General features: G+C 44.2%; 1 protein-coding gene across 3 annotated transcripts in view; it reads right to left on the bottom strand.

Annotated features, from left to right (window-relative positions):
* LOC117663335 (protein argonaute-1) overlaps window positions 1-20,731 on the bottom strand; it is an 81,027-nt gene that overhangs the window by 15,971 nt on the left and 44,325 nt on the right. Inside the window, exons 2-9 of one of the 3 annotated variants that reach the window (XM_034413422.3) lie at window positions 17,302-17,488; window positions 12,660-12,780; window positions 10,326-10,507; window positions 9,738-9,874; window positions 6,922-7,056; window positions 4,029-4,116; window positions 2,636-2,783; window positions 638-757 (exon numbers count right to left, since the gene is read on the bottom strand). In XM_034413422.3, the coding sequence (XP_034269313.1) occupies window positions 638-757; window positions 2,636-2,783; window positions 4,029-4,116; window positions 6,922-7,056; window positions 9,738-9,874; window positions 10,326-10,507; window positions 12,660-12,780; window positions 17,302-17,488 (1,118 nt within the window). Of the gene's footprint in view, window positions 1-637; window positions 758-2,635; window positions 2,784-4,028; window positions 4,117-6,921; window positions 7,057-9,737; window positions 9,875-10,325; window positions 10,508-12,659; window positions 12,781-17,292; window positions 17,492-20,731 lie in introns of all 3 variants that reach the window. The other 2 variants (XM_034413421.3, XM_087876085.1) reach the window with 2 other exon arrangements.

The following is a 20,731-nucleotide window of genomic DNA, read 5'->3' as shown; positions in this document are numbered from 1 at the left end:
AACTACTTCGAAACCTCCTCCCAGAGGGGAGCAACAGAAACAGACAGTGAAGTGGGTGTGTGGGGTCTCTAACAATGCTTTGAGCTCTAAGCGCATAGCGATTATAAAACAGTATCCTGAATAACGGGAAGTGAGCTTCCTATAATCTTCTCCGCTGTCCTCACCACTCTCTGTATGGACTTTCTATCTGAGGCACAGCTGCCACCAAACCAAACAGTGATGCAGTTTGTTAAAACGCTCTCAACTGTGCCTCTGTAAAAAGTGGCCAGGACAGAAGGAGAAAGATGTGCTCTCCTCATCCAACGTAGCAAATGCAGAGGCTGGTTTGAACACTTCCCAGATTTTGATTTTGCTTGTCAGAAGCCCGTGCGAGGAATGGTGATAAATCACATTTTTCAGCAGCATGGTAATTTTGAACAGCAGTTAAATGAATGGTTGTAAAATGAGGACCACATGTACACACTGAAGTGTACACAGCTGGTATGCTATTAGCCAGAGCCAAGAATTAAAACTCCTGCACTCTCTTCCTTCTAAATTACAACACACTGAGCTCTGAGCTTCTTACCACCCTCATACAAGCACAAAGAAGGACACCTCCCATTCTGGCATGGTTCCTACGAAAGGAAGTGGTACTTACCAACCGACTAATTTCTTCTTGCCTGTCAGGAGCAGATCGCGCCGTAGCTTTGATCATGGTAGACGTCTGATTGTCAGTCAGTTTTTTGATGCACCGCTGGCCAGCCACAATGTTACACACCTGGAAAGTGGGCAAGGAGGAGCAGGTATTTGTTTAAAGCGACCATCTTTCCTTGAACTCAAAAGGGGATGAAAACAATGATTTTGTGTTTTGTGTATCATCCTGATTTTGCTGGTTTGAGGATAATAAAGCTAGTTGTGACAACGCATCGCATTAAGAATTGATTTGCTTCGTTTTACTTGGCTGGATGTGGTTCTGTTCTTCAAGCCTACACAGCAAACTCAGCTACAGATTAGGGTTTAAAAACCACAAAGATTGGATTCACACAACATGCCGAGCCAAATTCCAACATGTCACATGATGGTTGTTATCCAGCTCCACAAAGCATCTCTTTCTCACACAAGTACTTTGATGACAGCAGCAGCAACAAAAATATTAACAGAAGATTCTGATTTATTTACTTGCTTGTATTTTATATTACTTCAATATCATTCAATAACTGACTTCAGTCAATTATTATTCTACTTTTATCTTCTATATTTCATTCATTCTTCTTGCTTGCTATATATCTTACATTTGCATTTCCAAACGGACATGTATGTGTTTTTTATTCACATTTTAATATCTATCACTGCTTAGCGACCATATTGATGCTTAAAGTTATTTGATTTGATACTAATGGTGAGAGATCATTATAGACAGAAATCGTGCCAAACTAAAGCAACTAAAGCAACTACTTGCATCATTAAAGCTAAGACTTTGAGAACTTCTAAGGAGGAGCCGCCTTGACTCTCTTTCTCTTAATCAAACTATCTAAACTTTGCTGTCTCTTGTCTATCGAGATTCTCAGCCATCCAAGCCATGATTGTCCCAAAGGTGCTTTTTCAAGAGGCAACTGGGTTTCCTTTGTTTTTCTTTGAAGATGTTTTGCTCCTCATCCAATAAGCTTTTTGAGTTCAGAATCGAAGCAGTGTTGAAATGTAAAATTTGTTACTATCGGTTCTGTGGGTGTGGCTTGGTGGGAGGGGTAATGTGACTGGGTGGGCGTGGCCAACTTTTTTTGTTTTTTTACTTTTAAAACCATTTTTTCTACAACCTCTTCGGCTGAAGAGATTGTAAAAAAATACTTTTAAAAGCCTCTGACGATCCCAGCTGAGCTGCCTGATCCTCAGAGGCTTTTTTTTTCTTTTAAAAGCCTCTGACGATCCCAGCTGAGCCGCACGATCATCAGAGGCATTTTTTTTTACTTTTAAAAGCATTTTTTCCGCCGAAGAGGTTGTAGAAAAAATGCTTTTAAAAATTAAAAAAAAAGTCTCTGATGATTGTGCAGCTCAGCTGGACATGGGGGAGGGGCAGGGATTTTTGCTACAGGTTCTCCGAACCACCCGCCGCCATCGCTACTGGATCAGGCGATCCGGTCTGAACCAGGAGCATATCACGCCTGCGAAGAAGCTTCTTGGATGAGAAGCGAAACATCTTCAAGAAAAAACAAAGAAAGCCCAGTTGCCTCTTGAAAAAGCCACCTTTGGGACTTTGCTGCAGTGGTGAAATCCAAATTTTTTTACTACCGGTTCTGTTGGCGTGGCTTGGTGGGCATGGCAGGGGAAGGATATTGCAAAAACTCCATTCCCACCCCACTCTGGGGCCAGCCAGAGGTGATATTTGCTGGTTCTCCAAACTACTCAAAATTTCCGCTACCGGTTCTCCAGAACCTGTCAGAACCAGCTGGATTTCACCCCTGCTTTGCTCTCTCTTGGTCCTACTGAATGCAGCCCCTCCCTCCTGGGAATCCAGACTACATTCCATCCCATGAGAGATGGAAGGGGTCACAGCAAAGAATAGAGTGTGACTGCACCAGTAAGGTTCTGTATGGGAATTACCCTTAAGCCTCCCTGCCCAGAACTACCACCAACCCAGCCCCAGGCAGATGCTCTTAACCTCCAGAGGCAGATAGGTGTGTTTTTGCTCTTGGCCGACTTGAAGACAGGGCAGGTGGGGGTACTTCAACTGGAGGTTGTACTTCTGCTTGAAGTATTGTGCAACGGTGCATTCCACTGTTTGTCCGCTCTCCAGCTGCAAAGGAAACCTGTACAAAGAGAACAAGAGCGCCCTTAGAGACCCAATGCCCACATATGAAAAGAGATTCAGCTTCACTCCTCTGAGGCCTCCAGAGACCCCCACCAGCACAGCGACCCCCAACCTTTGGGGCACCAGGGACCAATTCCGTGGAGAGAGGTTTTTCTGCAGACCGAAGGGGGCATAGTTTCGCTTGCTGCCTGCATCCCGTGTGTTGTGGGCTGGCGGTGGCCGGCAGAGCTGGCAGCAATCGGACAGTGAGGAAATGGTGGAGGAACTTGGGCCAGTCCTGGGGGCTGGGGAAAGCTCAGACGAGGGCTCTGCATCAGAGGCAGAGAGGGAGCCAAGGCCATCTGATAGTTATGTACAGCCTCCAGAGTCTGACAGCAGCGAGGCAGAAGAACAGTAGGAGCCTGTTCCTAGTGTGGACCTGTGCAGAGCTGCCAGACGACAAGAACAATTAAGAAAACAGGGTCGACTTGGGAGTAAGGCTTGGAGATGATTGGCCCCTCCCATAAGGCATAAAAGAAGAGCAAACGAGACGTGAGCTTTTGCAGGAAGCAATTACTTCATCTGGCTGATTCAAGATTTGAAAATTCTGTTTGTGACTCTGTGCCAAGTTTGGCCTTGCCCTGCATCTGGAAATTAGCTCTCTGGAAGCGTTCCATGTGAGATAGGTGGGTGTTGATAACTTTCCTCTGAAAGACTGTTTATCAAGCCTTGCGGACTGTAAATGAAAGGAATTTACAGTCGTATAAATAAAAGAGGTTTTTCGGGACCAAGATTGTGCTTTATACTTTCAAAGGAAGCCTAGGTCAGAACACGGCCCGGTTGCTGGCATGCCACAAACTGGTACCAGTCCACGGACCTGGGGTTGGGGATCCCTGCACCAGGACATCCAAAGGACAAAACCTGTATTGCGTTATCACAACACAAGCTCGCCTTACAAAACTGCACGCATGAGTGTAAAAGGCAGAGTTTGTGTTCTTGGTACAGGTAGTCCTCGTTAAGCGACTGCCTCAGATAGCGACCGTTTGCAGCTATGATGGTGATAAAAAAGCAACTTTGCCACCAACATCTGCATTTATGACCTTCGCAGGTCCGTAAAGAAAAAGAAAAGCTAAAGGAAGGTTATAAGAAGCACAGTTGTGGTTTCATGTTCACTTTGCTGAACAACTGACCTGCCGGTCCCAACTGTGGTCACTAAACGAGGACTACCTGCATATGTTTCTTCACTCAACTGCTCCTGCCTTACGTTTGGTGACTAGCTGGACGCCGAGTGACATTACAGACGCGGTATTTCCTCTTCATTTGTCCACAGTGAGTAACTTCCACTTTCAAACCTAGAGAAAGAGAAGATTTAAGTTTACAAGGAATTGTAGTGTTGGTTTCATTCAAAGCTGTCTCCTTCCTCCATTCTATTTTAGTTGTTGTTGTTGTTGTTGTTGTTGTTGTTGTTGTTGTTGTTGTTGTTGTTGTTATTATTATTATTATTATTATTATTAATTCAATTTGTATGCCGCCCCTCTCCGAAGACTCAGGGCGGCTCACAATGCATTTAAAATCATTATAAAAAAACATTTAAAAATTAAAAACATTAAAAACATTAAAACCCATTCACACCATTCATGGCCGGATCTCGTCAGATTGCAAAGCAAGATCAATGGCCCCAGGCCTGCCGGAAAAGCCAGGTCTTCACCGCTTTTCGGAAGCCAATAGGGTGGGGATGGTCCGGACTTCAGGAGGTAACTGGTTCCAGAGAACTGGGGCAGCCACAGAGAAGGCCCTCCCTCACGGGCCCGCCAGCCGGCATTGTTTAGCTGATGGGACCTGGAGGAGACCAACTCTGTGGGATCTTACCAGTCGCTGGGAGCTATGCAGTAGAAGGCGGTCTCGAAGATACCCTGGCCCTGAGCCATGTAGGGCTTTAAAGGTAATGACCAACACCTTGAATTGTGACCGGAGACCAAGAGGGAGCCAGTGCAGCTCGCGGAGAATTGGCGTAATGTGGGTGTACGTAGGTGCACCCACGACAGCTCGCACGGCTGCGTTCTGGACCAACTGTAGTCTCCGAACACTTTTCAAGGGTAGCCCCATGTAGAGCCCGTTGCAATAATCTAACCGTGAGGTGACAAGGGCATGAGTGACCGTGAGGAGAGCCTCCTGATCCAAGTAGGGTCGCAATTGGTGCACCAGGCGAACCTGTGCAAAGGTCCCCCTAGGCACAGCTGTCAGATGTTGCTTTAATCTTAGCTGTGAGTCTAGGAGGACACCCAAATTGCGAGCCCATTCTGAGGGGGACAATTTCTCCCTCCCCCAAGAACCAAGGAATCTGTTAATCTGTTTTAGTTTATATCTCCATTAAAATTACAATCCAGTAGCATTTAATGAATAGCAGATGTAAGGTTCTGATTTCAACAAGTACAAATACTTATTCTATTCAGAGATTCATTCTTGCATGAAACTCTGAAATTACAAGATTTTCTTTTATTAGAATACCTCATAAAAGAATGATTCCTTAATCATGTTTATATTCAACATGTTTTCCTCAATACTTAATGGCAATTATTATTACATGCACTAAAACTGGAACATGAGAGCAAAGTTATCCCAAAGTTGTGGGATTCCATCAGTTGATAGAATTAGATATTAGAAAAATCTTTTCATACTTGCTTATTTTACCATCCGTACTCTACGGATTTCAAAAAATGCTTATTCTGGAATTCATGTTGCTGATGAATTGTTTCATTATAAACAAGAAATAACTAAGCAACTCCCCTCAGAGTTAATTTTGGACTGAGAAGGTAAATAAATCCTCCAAATAAATAAATACGAGTTTTTTAAAAAATATACAGTCCAACTCCTAATATACGTATTTGAGGGAGGGAAGGGAAAGCAGAGGTATCTCAGCCTCCAATCATCCTTTTCCAAGAAAATATGCTCGTGAAGAAAATCAACAGGAATGTGCCACAAGCTGTCTGGAAACTGTCGGTCCACAGAATCAGACAGACAATAAGAAAGCCTTGCCAATTTAGAAACAACTTAATTTTTAATTTCATCCAGTACCAGCACTCCTCATATCAGTTAAAAAGAAAGAGATGGAACACAAATTGGTGGAGAAAAAAAAAGGGTAATCAGGAACATTCCCACATTTGGAAGTGGAAGATATGGAAGTGATGATGGTGGGCGGAACAGGGAATGACTGTGGCATGAGATAATTCTTTTTCATACATATAATCCAGTGGTGAAATCTAAATTTTTTTACTACCGGTTCTGTGGGCTTGGCTTGGTGGATGTGGCTTGGTCGGGGTGGCAGGGGAAGGATACTGCAAAATCTCCATTCCCACCCCACTCCAGGGGAAGGATACTGCAAAATCCCCATTACCTCCCAAGTCCTGGGGGAAGGATATTGCAAAATCTTCATTCCCACCCCATTCTGGGGGCAGCCAGAGGTGGTATTTGCCGGTTCTCTGAACTACTCAACATTTCTGCTACCGGTTCTCCAGAACCTGCCAAAACCTGCTGGATTTCACCCTTGATATAATCCTCTACTATCTACCTCTCTTCACTTATTTTCACACAAAGACCTTACCATTCAAGCCGATATCCCCATAATCTGAGCCCTGTGGCGCAGTGGTTAGAATGCAGTATTGCAGGCTGACTCTGCCCACAGTGTGGAGTTTGATCCTGGCAGGGTTCACGGCTGACTCAGCTTTTCATCCTTCTCAGGTCGGTAAAACATTATGGGGTAGTACCATGATGGCGAACCTATGGCACATATTGGTGGGCAGGCGAGCTCAGCTCCGGCCCTTCTGGGCCCACCAGAATTAGGGAAACAGGCTGTTTCCTGCCTCCAGAAGGCCTCGGTGTGTGTGGGGGGGGGGGGGGGGGGCGGGGGGGAGGCCCGTTTTTTGCTGACCCCAGGCTCCAGAGCCTTTTTAGGAGTCTGGGGAGGGCGAAAACGGCCTTCCCCCACCCCCCGGAGACCCTCTGGAGGCCGGAAACAGCCCGTTTGCCAACTTCCGCTCCCACAATATAAACTTTCTAAAATAAATAAATAAATAAATGCAAGTCAATGTTGTTTCCTAGCAATTGCCAGGTAAATCTCTACCGTCGTCTCAGAAATCCCCCCTGCCTTTATGCTTTACCTTTGATTTCCTTTGTGAACCGAACCCTCTGAGAGTCGGTCAGGGGCTTTGGCTGCTCGTCGATGTTCCGGATGTCCAGGACTTCACACATGAATTCAATCACCGGTTGGGCCTTGTAGAACGCTGTGGCAGACACTAAAACCGAGAAAGGTACACGTGAATCACAACAGTAATTGTTTCTTGAAAACGTTTGAAACACCCTTGTTCAAACTAACCAGTCCACAGCTATCCTTGTAGGGTATCTACCCTGTTTCGCCCAAAATAAGACATCCCCTGATAATAAGCCCAATCGGGCTTTTGAGAACATGGCAATAAGGCCAAGCGCTTATTTCAGGGTTCAAAAAAAAATATAAGACTGGGTTTTATTTTCGGGGAAATACAGTACAATTTTATCATTCTTATCCAAACACTTTATATAAGAATTAAGCTCCTTCATTCTCTTGCTATACCTTTTCAAATTCTTAATACCAACGAGTCACTCCCAATGAAAAGCTCTTCCTCTAGGCCAGGGATCTGCAACCTTAAATATTCAAAGAGCCATTTGGACCCGTTTCCCACAGAAAAGAAAACACCGGGAGCCACAAAACCTGGGTGGGCGTGGCCAACTCGATGTCACTCACTTCCACCAGTCACATGACCCATCCCCTAGCCATGCCTACCCAGCTGGTCATTGGGGCATAGAAGCAATTGTTAAAAAACACCGGGAACCAGACAATCCTTTTGACATCTCTCTCTCTCCCCCTCTCACTGTATCTCTCTGTCTCTGCCCTGGCCGCTTCTCCATCCCCCGCTGTCGCCCTTACCTTCTCAGGCCAGGCGAGAAGTGATTGGAAGGGGACGGCGAGGGGCGGGGCCAGCCAATGGTGGGATCACCTGACAGGGAGCCACAGGGCCACATGTGGCTCCGGAGCTGCATGTGGCTCCGGAGGGCCCAAAGAGCTGCATGTGGCTCCGGAGCCGAGGTTGCTGACCCCTGCTCTAGGCACTTAACATTTTTAATTTTATTTCTTTTAATAACAGATACGTAGTTTATTCTATTGTAATGTTAATGGCTAGGGAACCAAAGCCTACTCTCTAACTTCTAGAAGAGTTAATCAACTATATCTTCTAGAATTCATCAGGATCCCTTTTTTTTAACTACAAATTTAACTACAAAGGATCTTTTTTTAACTACAAATTCTACAAAAGTCTTTTTTCCCCCTAAAAATAAAGGGTGACATTTGAGTCTCCTTAAGAAGTCCAAATTTTTTGTTGATCCCATGTAACACACACACAAAACCAGATCAAAATCAAGAACTTTACCCCCGAAATCACTCTAAAATACATATTAAAAGAATGATGAGTCTTCCAAAGAACATGAAATGTTACTAAAGTTGTTTAATTAAATGTTTTCCTTCTCTGGTCTTTCCAGAAATTCCTCCCATAGATTTCTTAGCGAGACCCTTTCACAAGCTGTCAAACAACTTTGCACTGAGATTATCAAAATAAAACATTTGCAATGCAACCTGAAATATGAGGGGAAAGGAGCAGTGGAGCATCCTTTCATCCAACGTTATCCCGACGTGTTGGATTTCGCTCTTTGGGGAATTATGGAAATGGACATCTGTCTAACAGCCATGCTCAACCTCAGCAGCATTAAGATGTGTGGATTTCAACTCCCAGAATTCCCTAGAATTCCCCAGGATGAAGGTCACACATGTTAAAATTCTGGAGATTGAATAACGCATCTGACCCATATTAGACGTGGGATGGCTGTACAGAACAATGAGCTTCTCATAGACTCTTATTGAGATATAGGTAGCCCTCAACTTACAATAGTGTTTAGTGACCGTTCGAAGTTACAACGGCACTTAAAATAATGATTTATGACCATTTTTCACACTTTGTTCTGCCCCAGCTACAGACCCCAAAGAACACAGCACACGCAAAGTCCGTTCAAACTTTAATTTACTGAATAAATCAGTCTTTTACCACAACGGCTGTTAATTAATTGCATTAACAGCCGCCAAGAATTCAAAGAATAATAAATGAAAACTTACTATGGTTGGCAGAATGCCCAGAAGCAATTTGCAGGAAGCTGATAAGATAAGCAAGACGAGACAAGTATGGAAGGTATGTGAACTAAGTTATTCCCTGCAAATTGCTTCAGTCGGGTTCCTCCTTAGATAGGCTAAGGGAGTGGCCAATTAGCCCCAAGCCTTACTCTCGAGGAGACCTCCTCCTGAGGAGCCACTCCTGCCTTTGGGCAGCTCTGTGCATCGAGAAGAGGCTCCTCCTCTTCGTCCTCTTCACTTAAGGGAGCTTCTGGAGGTTCTGAAGGCCCTGGCTGAATCCCCGCCTCTGGCACCACATCTTCTCCAGCCTCCTCACTGTCTGACTCGAGTGCCAGCTGCACAGGCTGCTGGCACAGCACCACAACAGCCTCCTCGCTGTCGGAATCAGCTACTAGCCACACAAGCCGCATACGGACCACAACACACTTATGATCATTGCACCATCCCCAGGGCCACATGATTTACATTCGGATGCTTGACAACTAACTTCTATTTATGACAGTTGAGGTCCCCGGGTCACGCGATCCCCTTTTGCAGCCTTCTGTCAAGCAAAGTCAATGGGGAAGCCAGATTCACTTTACAACCATGTTACTAATTTAACAACCGCAGTGATTCACTTAACAAAAGCGGCAAGAAAATTCGTAAAATGGGGCAAAAGTCATTCAACAAATTTCTCACTTAGCAAGATAAATTCTGGGCTCCATTGTGGTTGAGGACTACCTGTAGGTATGACTTCAAACTGAGATGTGTCAGTATTATTACCATCTATGTTAAGCATCATCTTCCACATGGCAGGCCTGACAGACTGATGGAAGCCAAACCAGACTTCCCGACCTCCTCCCAGCGGGTGATAGTATCCTTCAGGGGGAGAGAAGAAGGAGCGTCCTACTGGAGTGTACCTGGGAAGATCATTAGAAAGAAGGAACCATATTATATGCTCATGAAAGCTAACAACTTCGATTTCAGCTGAGGCCCAACAGAATCCATATTTTTCTCATTTTCTTATCTTCTTCTAAGAAGATGCAAAGCCCAGATCCTGTCTCCATATCTAGCAATTATTGAAACATTTATATAATACTGGTGTTTTTATATCTCATTTCAGTGAAATGTATACATGAGAACTCTTTGTCCTTTCATTCCCTAAAAATTCTGGGAGATGATCTTCTGAAGAGATTCTTGATCTTTATTCATGGTGCCCCCCCCAACCCAAATTAAAATACAAGAAGATGCATGTTAAGTCAACCGATTACTGAATGGAAGTGAATAGTGGTAACAGACACATCTCAAGCTAGTTATGAGCACCTTCTTGGTAATTTGTCTTTCAAAAATATGAAAAAATCCAGATTTTACCTCATGGAAGCCAGGTGCCTCATGGCGACATCAAGGGCCTGGACAGATTCCAAAGGAACAGGGATTTGCCCGCTCACTAGAGCTTCATGGAGCATCCGCCAACTCACAATGGCCATCCATTTAATGGAGACCTTAAATATTCGGTCTTTGCCTTCCCCTGGAATTGTCACCTCAAAATCAACCTGCAAAAGACCAAGGAAACAAGACGAACCCTTGAATTTCGGTTTCCTTCCCCTAAATCCAAAAATGTCAACTTGCTGTCACCTGCTTTGCATATTCCTGGAACAATCCAAATTTTAAACCTATAATTCTCTTGGGAAAAAAACGAACATCTGTTCTTTCTGAATCACAGCCATGTGTAACAAACAAGAAACAGCAAGGAAGTACGCATGCTATTACAGGTGGTTCTCGACATAGAATCGTAATGGAAACTGCCCATCATGGTCATCACTCGTAATGGCCATAAAATGGGTCAGTCATGTGGGCAACCGACTTTGACAAACTTTTTTTGCGGTGGTCGTTAAGAGAACCATTGGAAGTAACTGCCAGTTTTCAGCAAAATTGTCCTAAAACATGGTCATATGATCACTGGATACTGCAAACTGATGCAAGTGCGACTCGTTGTAACTCAAGGACTATCAGTGCTTATTTGTTAGATTACCATCTTTCCTCCTTAGATTTTTTTTCCACATAAACATCCTGTGAGGTACGCTGGTTTCAGAGTGAGCAGGCTGAGAGTGAGTTTCCATGGCTGGGTAGATGAATTTCTTCCTAGTTTAACGTCTTAACTATGACATTATCCTGGCTGGGACTTCACATGTGCAAATATTTCTTGCTTTCAGAAAAAGAACACTGAGGTTTGTCTAAATTTTAGGGGATGTCAAATTTTTCAACTTTCAATTTCCAAAGATTAAAGGTAAAGGTTCCCCTCGCACATATGTGCTAGTTGTTCCCGACTCTAGGGGGCGGTGCTCATCTCCGTTTCAAAGCCGAAGAGCCAGCGCTGTCCGAAGACGTCACCGTGGTCATGTGGCCGGCATGACTAAATGCCAAAGGTGCACGGAACGCTGTTCCCTTCCCACCAAAGGTGGTCCCTATTTTTCTACTTGCATTTTTTACGTGCTTTTGAACTGCTAGGTTGGCAGAAGCTGGGACAAGTAACGGGAGCTCACCCTGTTACGCGGCGCTAGGGATTCGAACTGCTGAACTGCCGACCTTTTGATCGACAAGCTCAGCATCTTAGCCACTGAACCACCACGTCCCACTTTAGACATGCCTTGGGCACTGTAAAGATATTTTTGGTTACTTTAATATAATTTAGATGTGCTTGGTAAGTAACTACATAAATACCATAACTTTTTAACATTTTGTTTGTTTCATTTGTCGCATCTGCTTTTTTTCCTAATGGAAAATATTTTGAATTCATCACTTTCTGAGTTAAAAGCAGCCCAAACTTACAAAAGCGTTCCGACCACATCAGAAGAACACTGAGCTCAGAGTAGCTCCAGTATGTTCAGAATCTCTCGTACTGTTAGACAATCTACCGTGTTTCCCTGAAAATAAGACCCTGTCTCAGTGATGAAATGTAAAATTTGTTACTACCGGTTCTGTGGGCATGGCTTGGTGGGGAGGGTGGTAATGTGACTGGGTGGGCGTGGCCAACTTTTTTTTTTTTAACCTTTTAAAAGCATTTTTTCTACAACCTCTTTGGCCGATGCTTTTAAAAGCCTCTGACAATCCCAGCTGAGCAGCGCGATCATCAGAGGCTTTTTTTTTTTACTTTTAAAAGCATTTTTTCGGCCGAGGAAGTTGTAGAAAAAATGCTTTTAAAAATAAAAAAATAAAAAGCTTCTGATGATTGCGTAGCTCAGCTGGGCATTGGGGGGGGAGGGCAGGGATTTTTACTACTGGTTCTCCGAACCACCCCCTGCCATCATTACTGGATCAAGTGATCCAGTCCGAACCGGGAGCATTTCACCCCTGCCCTGTCTTATATTTTTTGAACCCCGAAATAAGCACTTGGCCTTATTTTCAGGGAGGCCTTATTATTTTGGGGCGCATGGAGCAAGACGGGGCTCCTGTTGCCGTCTTACTTGATTTCCAGCTCTGTATCCCTAATCCTAACCAGAGGAAATGGCGGAGACTGGCTGTGCATGCGTTTAAATATTTTTGGGGAGGGCTTATTTTCAGGGGGAGGGCTTATTTTCAGGGGGGCTTATTTTAGCACATGCGCTCAAAAGCCCAATTGGGGTTATTATCAGGGAATGTCTTATTTTCAGGGAAACAGGGTAGTCTGAATCTAAAAGGTTTTGCACTTGTCTTTTAACTTCTTACCCTTTCGTTACCAATAGGCAGAGCTGTGACGGTGTAGATGTTCTTCTTTCCATCGTAAACCGGTTTCCGGTCTCCAAAGATCTGAGGTTTGAAGTGTTGTACCATATATTCCACAACCTCCCTGCAAAAATAAAAAAAAAGCAACAGACAGACATCGGACGGGGAGAGGAGGAAAGAAAAAGGAGAAGCTAGAAAGGCAGGCTTAAAATATAGTTCTGCTAGGAAGTTAAAACAATTAGAACTGAAAGTCAGAGGGAAAAAAAATCCACTATTTCTCAAGTCACTGGTTGCAGGGGAGAAATTGAAGCTTCGATCTAAAGCAGGCTTAACACAATTGCCTGTTGTGCATGAACCTGGCTGGGCCAAAGACAAACACACGCACACTGAATTTACAAAGTCTGCACCGCCGACCAATAATTTGGAAGGATGTTGTATTTGCCTCGCATCAGTGGTGAAATCCAAATTTTTTTACTACCAGTTCTGTGGGCGTGGCTGGGTGGGCGTGGCTTGGTAGGCATGGCAGGGGAAGGATATTGCAAAATCTCCATTCCCGTCCCACTCTGAGGCCAGCCAGAGGTGGTATTTGCCGGTCCTCCAAACGACTCAAAATTTCCGCTACCGGTTCTCCAGAACCTGTCAGAACCTGCTGGATTTCACCCCTGCCTCGCATGGATGGTCCCTGAGGGATACTGTTGTAATCAGGGTAGTCTTGCCAGCCAAAACCTTGATTTTTAATGATGCTGCAGAATTATGACTCCTGGTGACATGGTGGTTAGAATGCAGCATTGCAGGCAAACTCTGCCCACAGCCTGGAGTTCAGTAAAATGGGGACCCAGATTATTGGGGAAAATATGCTGATGTTGTAAACTGCTCAGAGAGTGTTGAGGAGCACTATGGGACAGTATGTAAGTCTAGGGGCTATTGCTATTGCAAATTACTTTTTGTTTAAAAAACCTGCCTAATTTTAGAATAAGAGGAATACCTGTAAGGTTTTTAACATTGCTGCATAAATTAGCTTGCAAGCATGACGTTGGAAGAGGAAAAAAGGTCCTAACAAGAGTAATAATTGAACGACTATTGAAAAAAGTGTAATAAATATGAAATAAATAGTAGAGCCAAGGCTTTAATATATGTATTGGAAACATTCTTCCCCTACTGAAGTCCACTTAAAGAGATTATGGGGTTGTTATTTTTTAATCTCTGGAGATTTTTAAGAGGCTGAGCAGTCACTTCTCACTTCAATTCTCATCATGATTGTCCTGAAATTGCAGAGGGTTGGACTAGATCAGGGGTCTCCAAACTTGGCAACTTTAAGACTTTTGGACTTCAATTCCAAGAATTCTCCAGCCAGCCATGCTGGCTGAGGAATTCTGGGAGTTGAAGTCCACAAGTCTTAAAGTTGCCAAGTTTGGAAACCCCTGGATTAGATGGTCATCAGGGTCACCTTCAGATTTAGAAAGTTAAAATCCAAAAGCTTATCTGACTGGATCGGCTAGGGACTATTTGGTCAAGTAACAGTCTAATAATAATAATAATAATAATAATAATAATAATAATAATAATAATAATAATAATAATAATAATAATAATAATAATTTTATTTCTATACCGCCCTTCTCCCGAAGGACTCAGGGCGGTGTACAGCCTATTTAAAAACAGAATAGACATCAATTTAAAATAATTTAAAAGTATTAAATAAATTTGGCTTAATTTAAAACCCCAAAAGTTTAAAACATCCAATATAAAATTATGTTGCTAACCCAGCCTGGCGGAACAATAGGGTCTTGAGTGCGCAGCGAAATACCCGGAGGTCAGAAATCTTACGAATTTCCGGGGGCAGTTCATTCCACAGGGCTGGGGCTCCCACAGAGAAGGGCCTCCCCCTGGGTGTCGCCAGCCGACATGACTTGGCCGATGGCACCCTGAGGAGACCCTCTCTGTGGGAGCGGACTGGTATATTTAATATATAAACTGGATTACACTGGGTTGTGATTTTTCAGCCCAGGGGGTGCCAAAAAACTCAGAAGGGTCTGCAACTTACATCTTACAGTTGCAGCTGCCCTCTTGCCTTTTTTGACTCAACTTATGACCAGTTGCTTAATGACCATTCCAAATTATGACAGGCATCCCTAAAGTTACTTATGACCCATTTTCAGAGTTACAACAGCTGTACACTTGATTGCATTTTGGACCCTTGGCAACTGGTTCACCTTTAGGGCCATAAGTGTGTGTGATTCGTGACATTTTAGCCACTTTCCAGGGTTTACTTCCAGCAAAAAAACATCCATTGGGGAAAATGGATTCACTTAACGCCTGAAGAGGTCAGTTAATCTTCGAGACGGCCTTCTACTGCATAGCTCCCAGCGACCGGTAAGATCCCACAGAGTTGGTCTCCTCTGGGTCCCGTCAACTAAACAATGCCAGCTAGCAGGTCTGCGGGGGAGGGCCTTCTCTGTGGTTGCCCCAGCTCTCTGGAACCAGTTACCTCCTGAGATCCGGACTACCCCCACCCTATTGGCCTTCCGGAAACCGGTGAAGACCTGGCTTTTCCGGCAGGCCTAGGGACATTGATGTAGCTGTTGCAATCTTGCGAGATCCGGCCATGAATGGTGTGCATGGGCTTTTAATATTTTTAAATGTTTTATAAATGTTTTTTAATAATTTTCACAATGTTTTTTAATAATTTTCGCATTATTTTTGTTGTAAGCCATCCAGAGTCCCTTGGGAGTTGGGCGGCATAGAAATGCGATAAATTAAATTAAATTAACGACCATCGTAAAAAAAAAAATACCATATTTTTCGGTCTACAAGATGCATCGGAGTATAAGACACACCAAGATTTCAAAGAGGAAAACAAGAAAAAAAAACGTTTTTGGCCTCCCCGGCCCCCAGGAGCATTCTGCGGGCCTCCCAAACCTTCTGCGCGTCCTGTTTTTGTGAAAAATGGCCCGTTTTTCACAAAAACAGGATGTGCAGAGGGTTTGGGAGGCCTGTAGAGTGCTCCTGGTTGCCGGGGAGGGCAAAAACCCGATGTGTGGGGGATTTGAGAGGCGAAAAACAGGCCCATTTTTCACAAAAACGGGGCACGCAGAGGGTTTGGGAGGCCTGCAGAGTGCTCCTGGAGGCTGGGGAGGGCAAAAATGTGATGTGGGGGGGCGGGGGGGTTGGGAGGAAAAAAATAAAAACAGCCCTGTTTTTGGCCTCCCAAACCCCCATGCGTCACATTCCCCCCCCCCCCCACAGCCCCCAGGAGCACTCTGCAAGCTTCCTAAACCCACTGTGCATCCTGTTTTTGTGAAAAACGGGCCTGTTTTTGGCAAAAATGGGACGAGCGGGGCAGGGTTTCCAAAGGCCAAAAATGGTTATAAGACGCACCAACATTTCCACCCTCTTTTAGGGAGGAAAAAATTGTGTCTTATACTCCGAAAAGTACAATAGTTGTTTCAAATCTGGTGTCATGAAGCCTTGACATTTTACGACCATAATTTGGGGCTCAATTATAGTCCTAAGTCATGGACTCCCTGTAGATTCCTGGACTGAGAAGAGACTTGAAAAACAAGGACCAACTCTAGCATTTCAGAAAGCTGTGAGAAGCTTCCTATTTTCACATAAGCTCTCTCAGATCTCTGACCCTCCCAGGTTTAAGACTACAGGAAGAAGGATATTTAAATGGCAGCCCAGCTGTCTAAGAGCAGCTATTTTAAAAGCCTGGGACCACAGCCAGGTCCACCCAGCTGCTGTAAACTGAACGGAGATGGAAGATCAAGGCTCTGTTTTCTCCTGAGCCACCAAGGCATGACCGGAGATGATGAGGGAGGAGAAGGGACATAAAACACCCTGCTTCACAGGAGAGGGGGCATCGAAAAATTTCATCTTACTCCCAGCCAACCTGAGCAAGAACAGCAGTTCCAGTCACGGCAAAGTTGAACGGGGCCAAGCAACCAGGTAGACCGAAAACAGCTCAGCCAAGAAATGGGGCTTCTCAAAACTTGGTAACAGACAGGAAGAGATGCCTCTACGTGCCTTTTTCTCTTCCTGCCCCCTCCCAGCCCACAGGTACTTCCTCTAGAACAGGGGTGTTCAAACCTTGGCAACTTTAAGATCTGTGTCCCAAAGACTGTTTTTTTTTTTTCCCCAAAAGACAACTGGACTTTCTTGGGGCTTTTTTTTGCTTGAAGACATTTTGCTTTTCATCCAAGAAGCTTCTTCAGTTCTTCAAGCAAAATAAGCAAGTCCAGTTGTGTCTTTTGAAAAAGTACCTTCGGAACAACTGTGACCTGGATGACTGAGAATCTCCATAGACCAGAGGTCTTCAAACTTGGCAGCTTTAAGACTTGTGGACTCCAACTCCCAGAATTCTCCAGCCAGCATAGCTGGCTGGAGAATTCTGGGAGTTGAAGTCCAAAAGTCTTAAAGCTGCCAAGTTTGAGGACTCCTGCCATAGACATTTAGGACCTGTGGACTTCAACTCCCAGAATTCCCCAGCCAGAATTCTCTGGAATTGGAAGTCCACAAGTTGCCTAGGTTGGACAACCCTACTCTAGAACATGAGGAACATGTTCACCTGAGGTGTTTGGGGGGGTTTTTTGGGGGGGAGGGCTGGAGGGAAGAAGAAATGGCTAAATGCTAATACTTGCCTTACCTGTTGACTCTGCGTGGACACTTGTCCGGCTTGATGTCAACTTCATAGTGATAGACATCGATTTTGGGAATGTCCACCTCAAAGTAATTGGCCAAGAGCTTGATGGGCTTCCCAACAGTTCCTATCCCAGGCCGACGAGGAGCTTGAAATACCTGCTGGAGGGGTGGCAGGTAAGTGCCTGCAGCAACTGCTAAAGAAACAAAAATTGGAAGTGGAGGAGAGAAAGAGAGAGAGAGAGGTGTGAGAACCAAGCAGCTGAAAAACATTTTAGAGCATCTAGACCCGTGATGGCGAACCTATGGCAGAGCCATATCTGTGGGCACGCGAGCGTTGCCCTAGCTCAGCTCCAGTGTGCATGCATGCGCTGGCAAGCTGATTTTCGGGCCTTCCGGAAGTCAAGAAATGTGCCGTTTCCAGCCTCCGGAGGGCCTCTGTGGGGGGGGGGAGGCAGTTTTTGCCCTCCCCAGGCTCCAAGAAAGCCTTTGGGGCCTGGCGAGGGTGAAAAACCGGCCTACTGGGCCCACCGTGCCATCGCGTGCCAAAAGCGGGGGGAGTGTGTGTGTGTGTTGTGTGCGCATGTGCATGCACGGGGCGCATTGAATTATGGGTGTGGGCACATGCGCACACGACCCCCCCCCCCGCACTCCCCCGCTTTTGGCACACGATAGCAAAAAGGTTAGCCATCATTGATCTAGACCACAGGTGTCCAACCTTGGCAACTTTAAGACTTGTGGACTTCAATTCCCAGAATTCTCCAGCCAGTACAATACAGAAAAGGTATCCCTAATCACTTTCTATGGAGCCATGGTAGCACAGGGGTTACAATGCAGTACTGCAGGCTAACTGCCCACAGCCAGGAGTTCAACCCTGATCAGCTCAAGGTTAACTCAGCCTTCCATGGTTGATAAAATGAGGACCCAGATTGTTGGGGGCATAATGCTGATATTTGTCGACTGCTGAGAGAATGCTGTAAAGTGTGGCCAATAAAAAATTCTATCCTATTCTATTCTATATAAGTCTAAATGCTATTGCTATGTGTGCATCAGATCTCCTACCTACCCCACCTCTGGCCTACAAGAACTCCAGAGGCATCAGGTTGGCACAACGCAAATCAAAATACAGGACGAGTATGGCTACGCTTTGATGTAACACAGGAGAGCTACGCTTATTTTTGTGTTATTGTTTTGTTAATCTCATTATTTTTTTTATAAAAGTTTTTTATTTTTTAGACAAACAAACATTTAATACATCAGTTCTTCTTTCCCTGTGACATTTCGGTGTTATCTTCCAGAATTATTATTCTTCTTCTATAAATATGTTGTTTCTTCTATCTTGATCCTTGTCCATTATACCAATTAATCACTAAAATAATATTCTACTCTTCACATTTTTTATACATAGTTATAAAATTAATCATTTATATCTCTTTTCCAACCAATAATAAAAATGATTCCATATCTTAAAATATTCTGACTCTAGAGAAAAACCTCATTTTTTTTTCATGCCAATTGGGATTTTTCCTTAAATTTGTTGAACTGAAAATGTCATCCCATGTTGATTCTCCTATAAAGCATTTCTGGAGAAAACTACATGGCTCCCTTTTTCTTCTTGATCCATGTCTTTTCTTTGCCATGACATTGGGGGGAGGAAATCAAGCTTGTTAGACAAGCAGTGTTCAAATCACATTTTAGCTTCGGTTTTTTTACAAAAACAAACTGGGCTGATGTAACCTATAATTACAAAATCTCCAGAACCGTAAAGCATACAAACTTGAAATTTGCCACATATGTTCCTCTTGGCTTCTAGGTGCTCACTAGGAAAGGATTTTTCGAAATGACCATCAGAGCATTAGTATTTCCTATATTATTATTAACATGCTCTAATGCTAAGAAATTCTACTTCCCCCTCCCCACTTGAAAAGAAATCTGTTCCAAATGCAAAACACAAGCAGAGGAGCAGAGTTTCACTTTCAGTTTTACTTTCACAGCAGCAAGCAGCTTTAATACAGAACACTTGAGCTAAGCCATGCCCAGCCTCCTTCCTGTCTCCTCCTTCCTCACACAGCAAATACTGTTTGTGTTTCCAAACACCCCTCAACTCTCTCACACACTGACAGGATGCTAGCCAGATGAATACCGATGGATGCTGCGGGCTGGGACATTCTGCTCCCAATCCCCCTCTGTTCCAACTGCCAGTTGCATTATATTAACACACTCTGATGCTATGGAGTTACACGTTCTACATTAAGTTTCAGGCTCTACGTGTCAATTTATCAAGCCTGAGCACATAGTTTCGTGGCGAAGCATGGGCGTTCAGCTAGTTAGTTTATAACCGAGGGTATTGCATGACTCAGAAAATTGGATTAGTTGTAAGTTACCTGTGAATAAGACAGAAGTGAAAAGAAACTCTACCTCCATTGCAAATGTTGTTGTGCATACAAAGGGTTTAGCTGAAATCCAACCCCTCTTGTTAGCAGTGGGGAAGATTCTACAGATAGTCCTTGACTTAAAAGCCATCCGTTTAGTTCAACATTACAATGGCAGTGAATAAAGTGACTTACAACCAGTCCTCCCGCTTACAAGCAACACAGCATGGTCACACGATCAAAACTTGGGTAGCGACTGGTACGTATTAACAACACTTGTAGCATCCCAGGATCATGTGACTGTCATTGCAATCTTCCCAGCTGGCTTCCAGCAAGCAAAGTCAATGGGGGGGGGAGTCAGATTCACTTAATGACCACATGATTCACTTAACAACTGCAACGGTTTGCTTGACAACCATGGTAAAAAGTTTGTTAAAATTGGCCATGACTCACTTAATTAACAACTGCCTTGCTTAAAAAAAAAAATTCCTGGTCACAACTGTAGTCGTAAATTGAGGACTACCTGTCCTCTAAAACCATCAGTGTGGATGAAATGTAGACCAATCACGCTTTCCAGCTGTTGCTGAATGTTTCGCCCTGTTGAGAGAGTTAGGAGTTGTAAATCAACCACGCTTGAAGGGCTGCCCAGTGCAGATCATCTTGATTTGGAGCGCCTATTTAATGCAAGGTGAGAGTACAGGTAGTCCTCAACTTACGACCGCAATTGAGCCCAACAGTTTTGATGTTAAGCAATAAATTTGTTAAGTGAGTTTTGCCCCATTTTACGATTTTGCTTAGTACATTTGTTAAGCGAATCACTGCAGTTGTTAAATTAGTAACACGGTTGTTAAGCGAATCTGGCTTCCTATAGACTTTGCTTGTCAGGAGGTCGCAAAAGTGGATCACATGACCCCGAGACAAAGGGTGAAATGTAAAATTTGTTACTACCGGTTCTGTGGGCGTGGCTTGGTGGGGGGGTGTAATATGACTGGGTGGGTGTGGCCAACTTTTTTTTTTTTTTTAACTTTTCAAAGCATTTTTTCTAATGCTTTGAAAAGCCTCTGG

This window comes from Pantherophis guttatus, chromosome 10, assembly GCF_059756535.1.
Source record: "Pantherophis guttatus breed Tessera chromosome 10, ASM5975653v1, whole genome shotgun sequence".
NCBI classification, from domain to species: Eukaryota; Metazoa; Chordata; class Lepidosauria; order Squamata; family Colubridae; genus Pantherophis; species Pantherophis guttatus.
The sequence above is the reverse complement of the archived record's forward strand: the minus strand, read 5'-3'. Positions and strand labels throughout refer to the sequence as shown.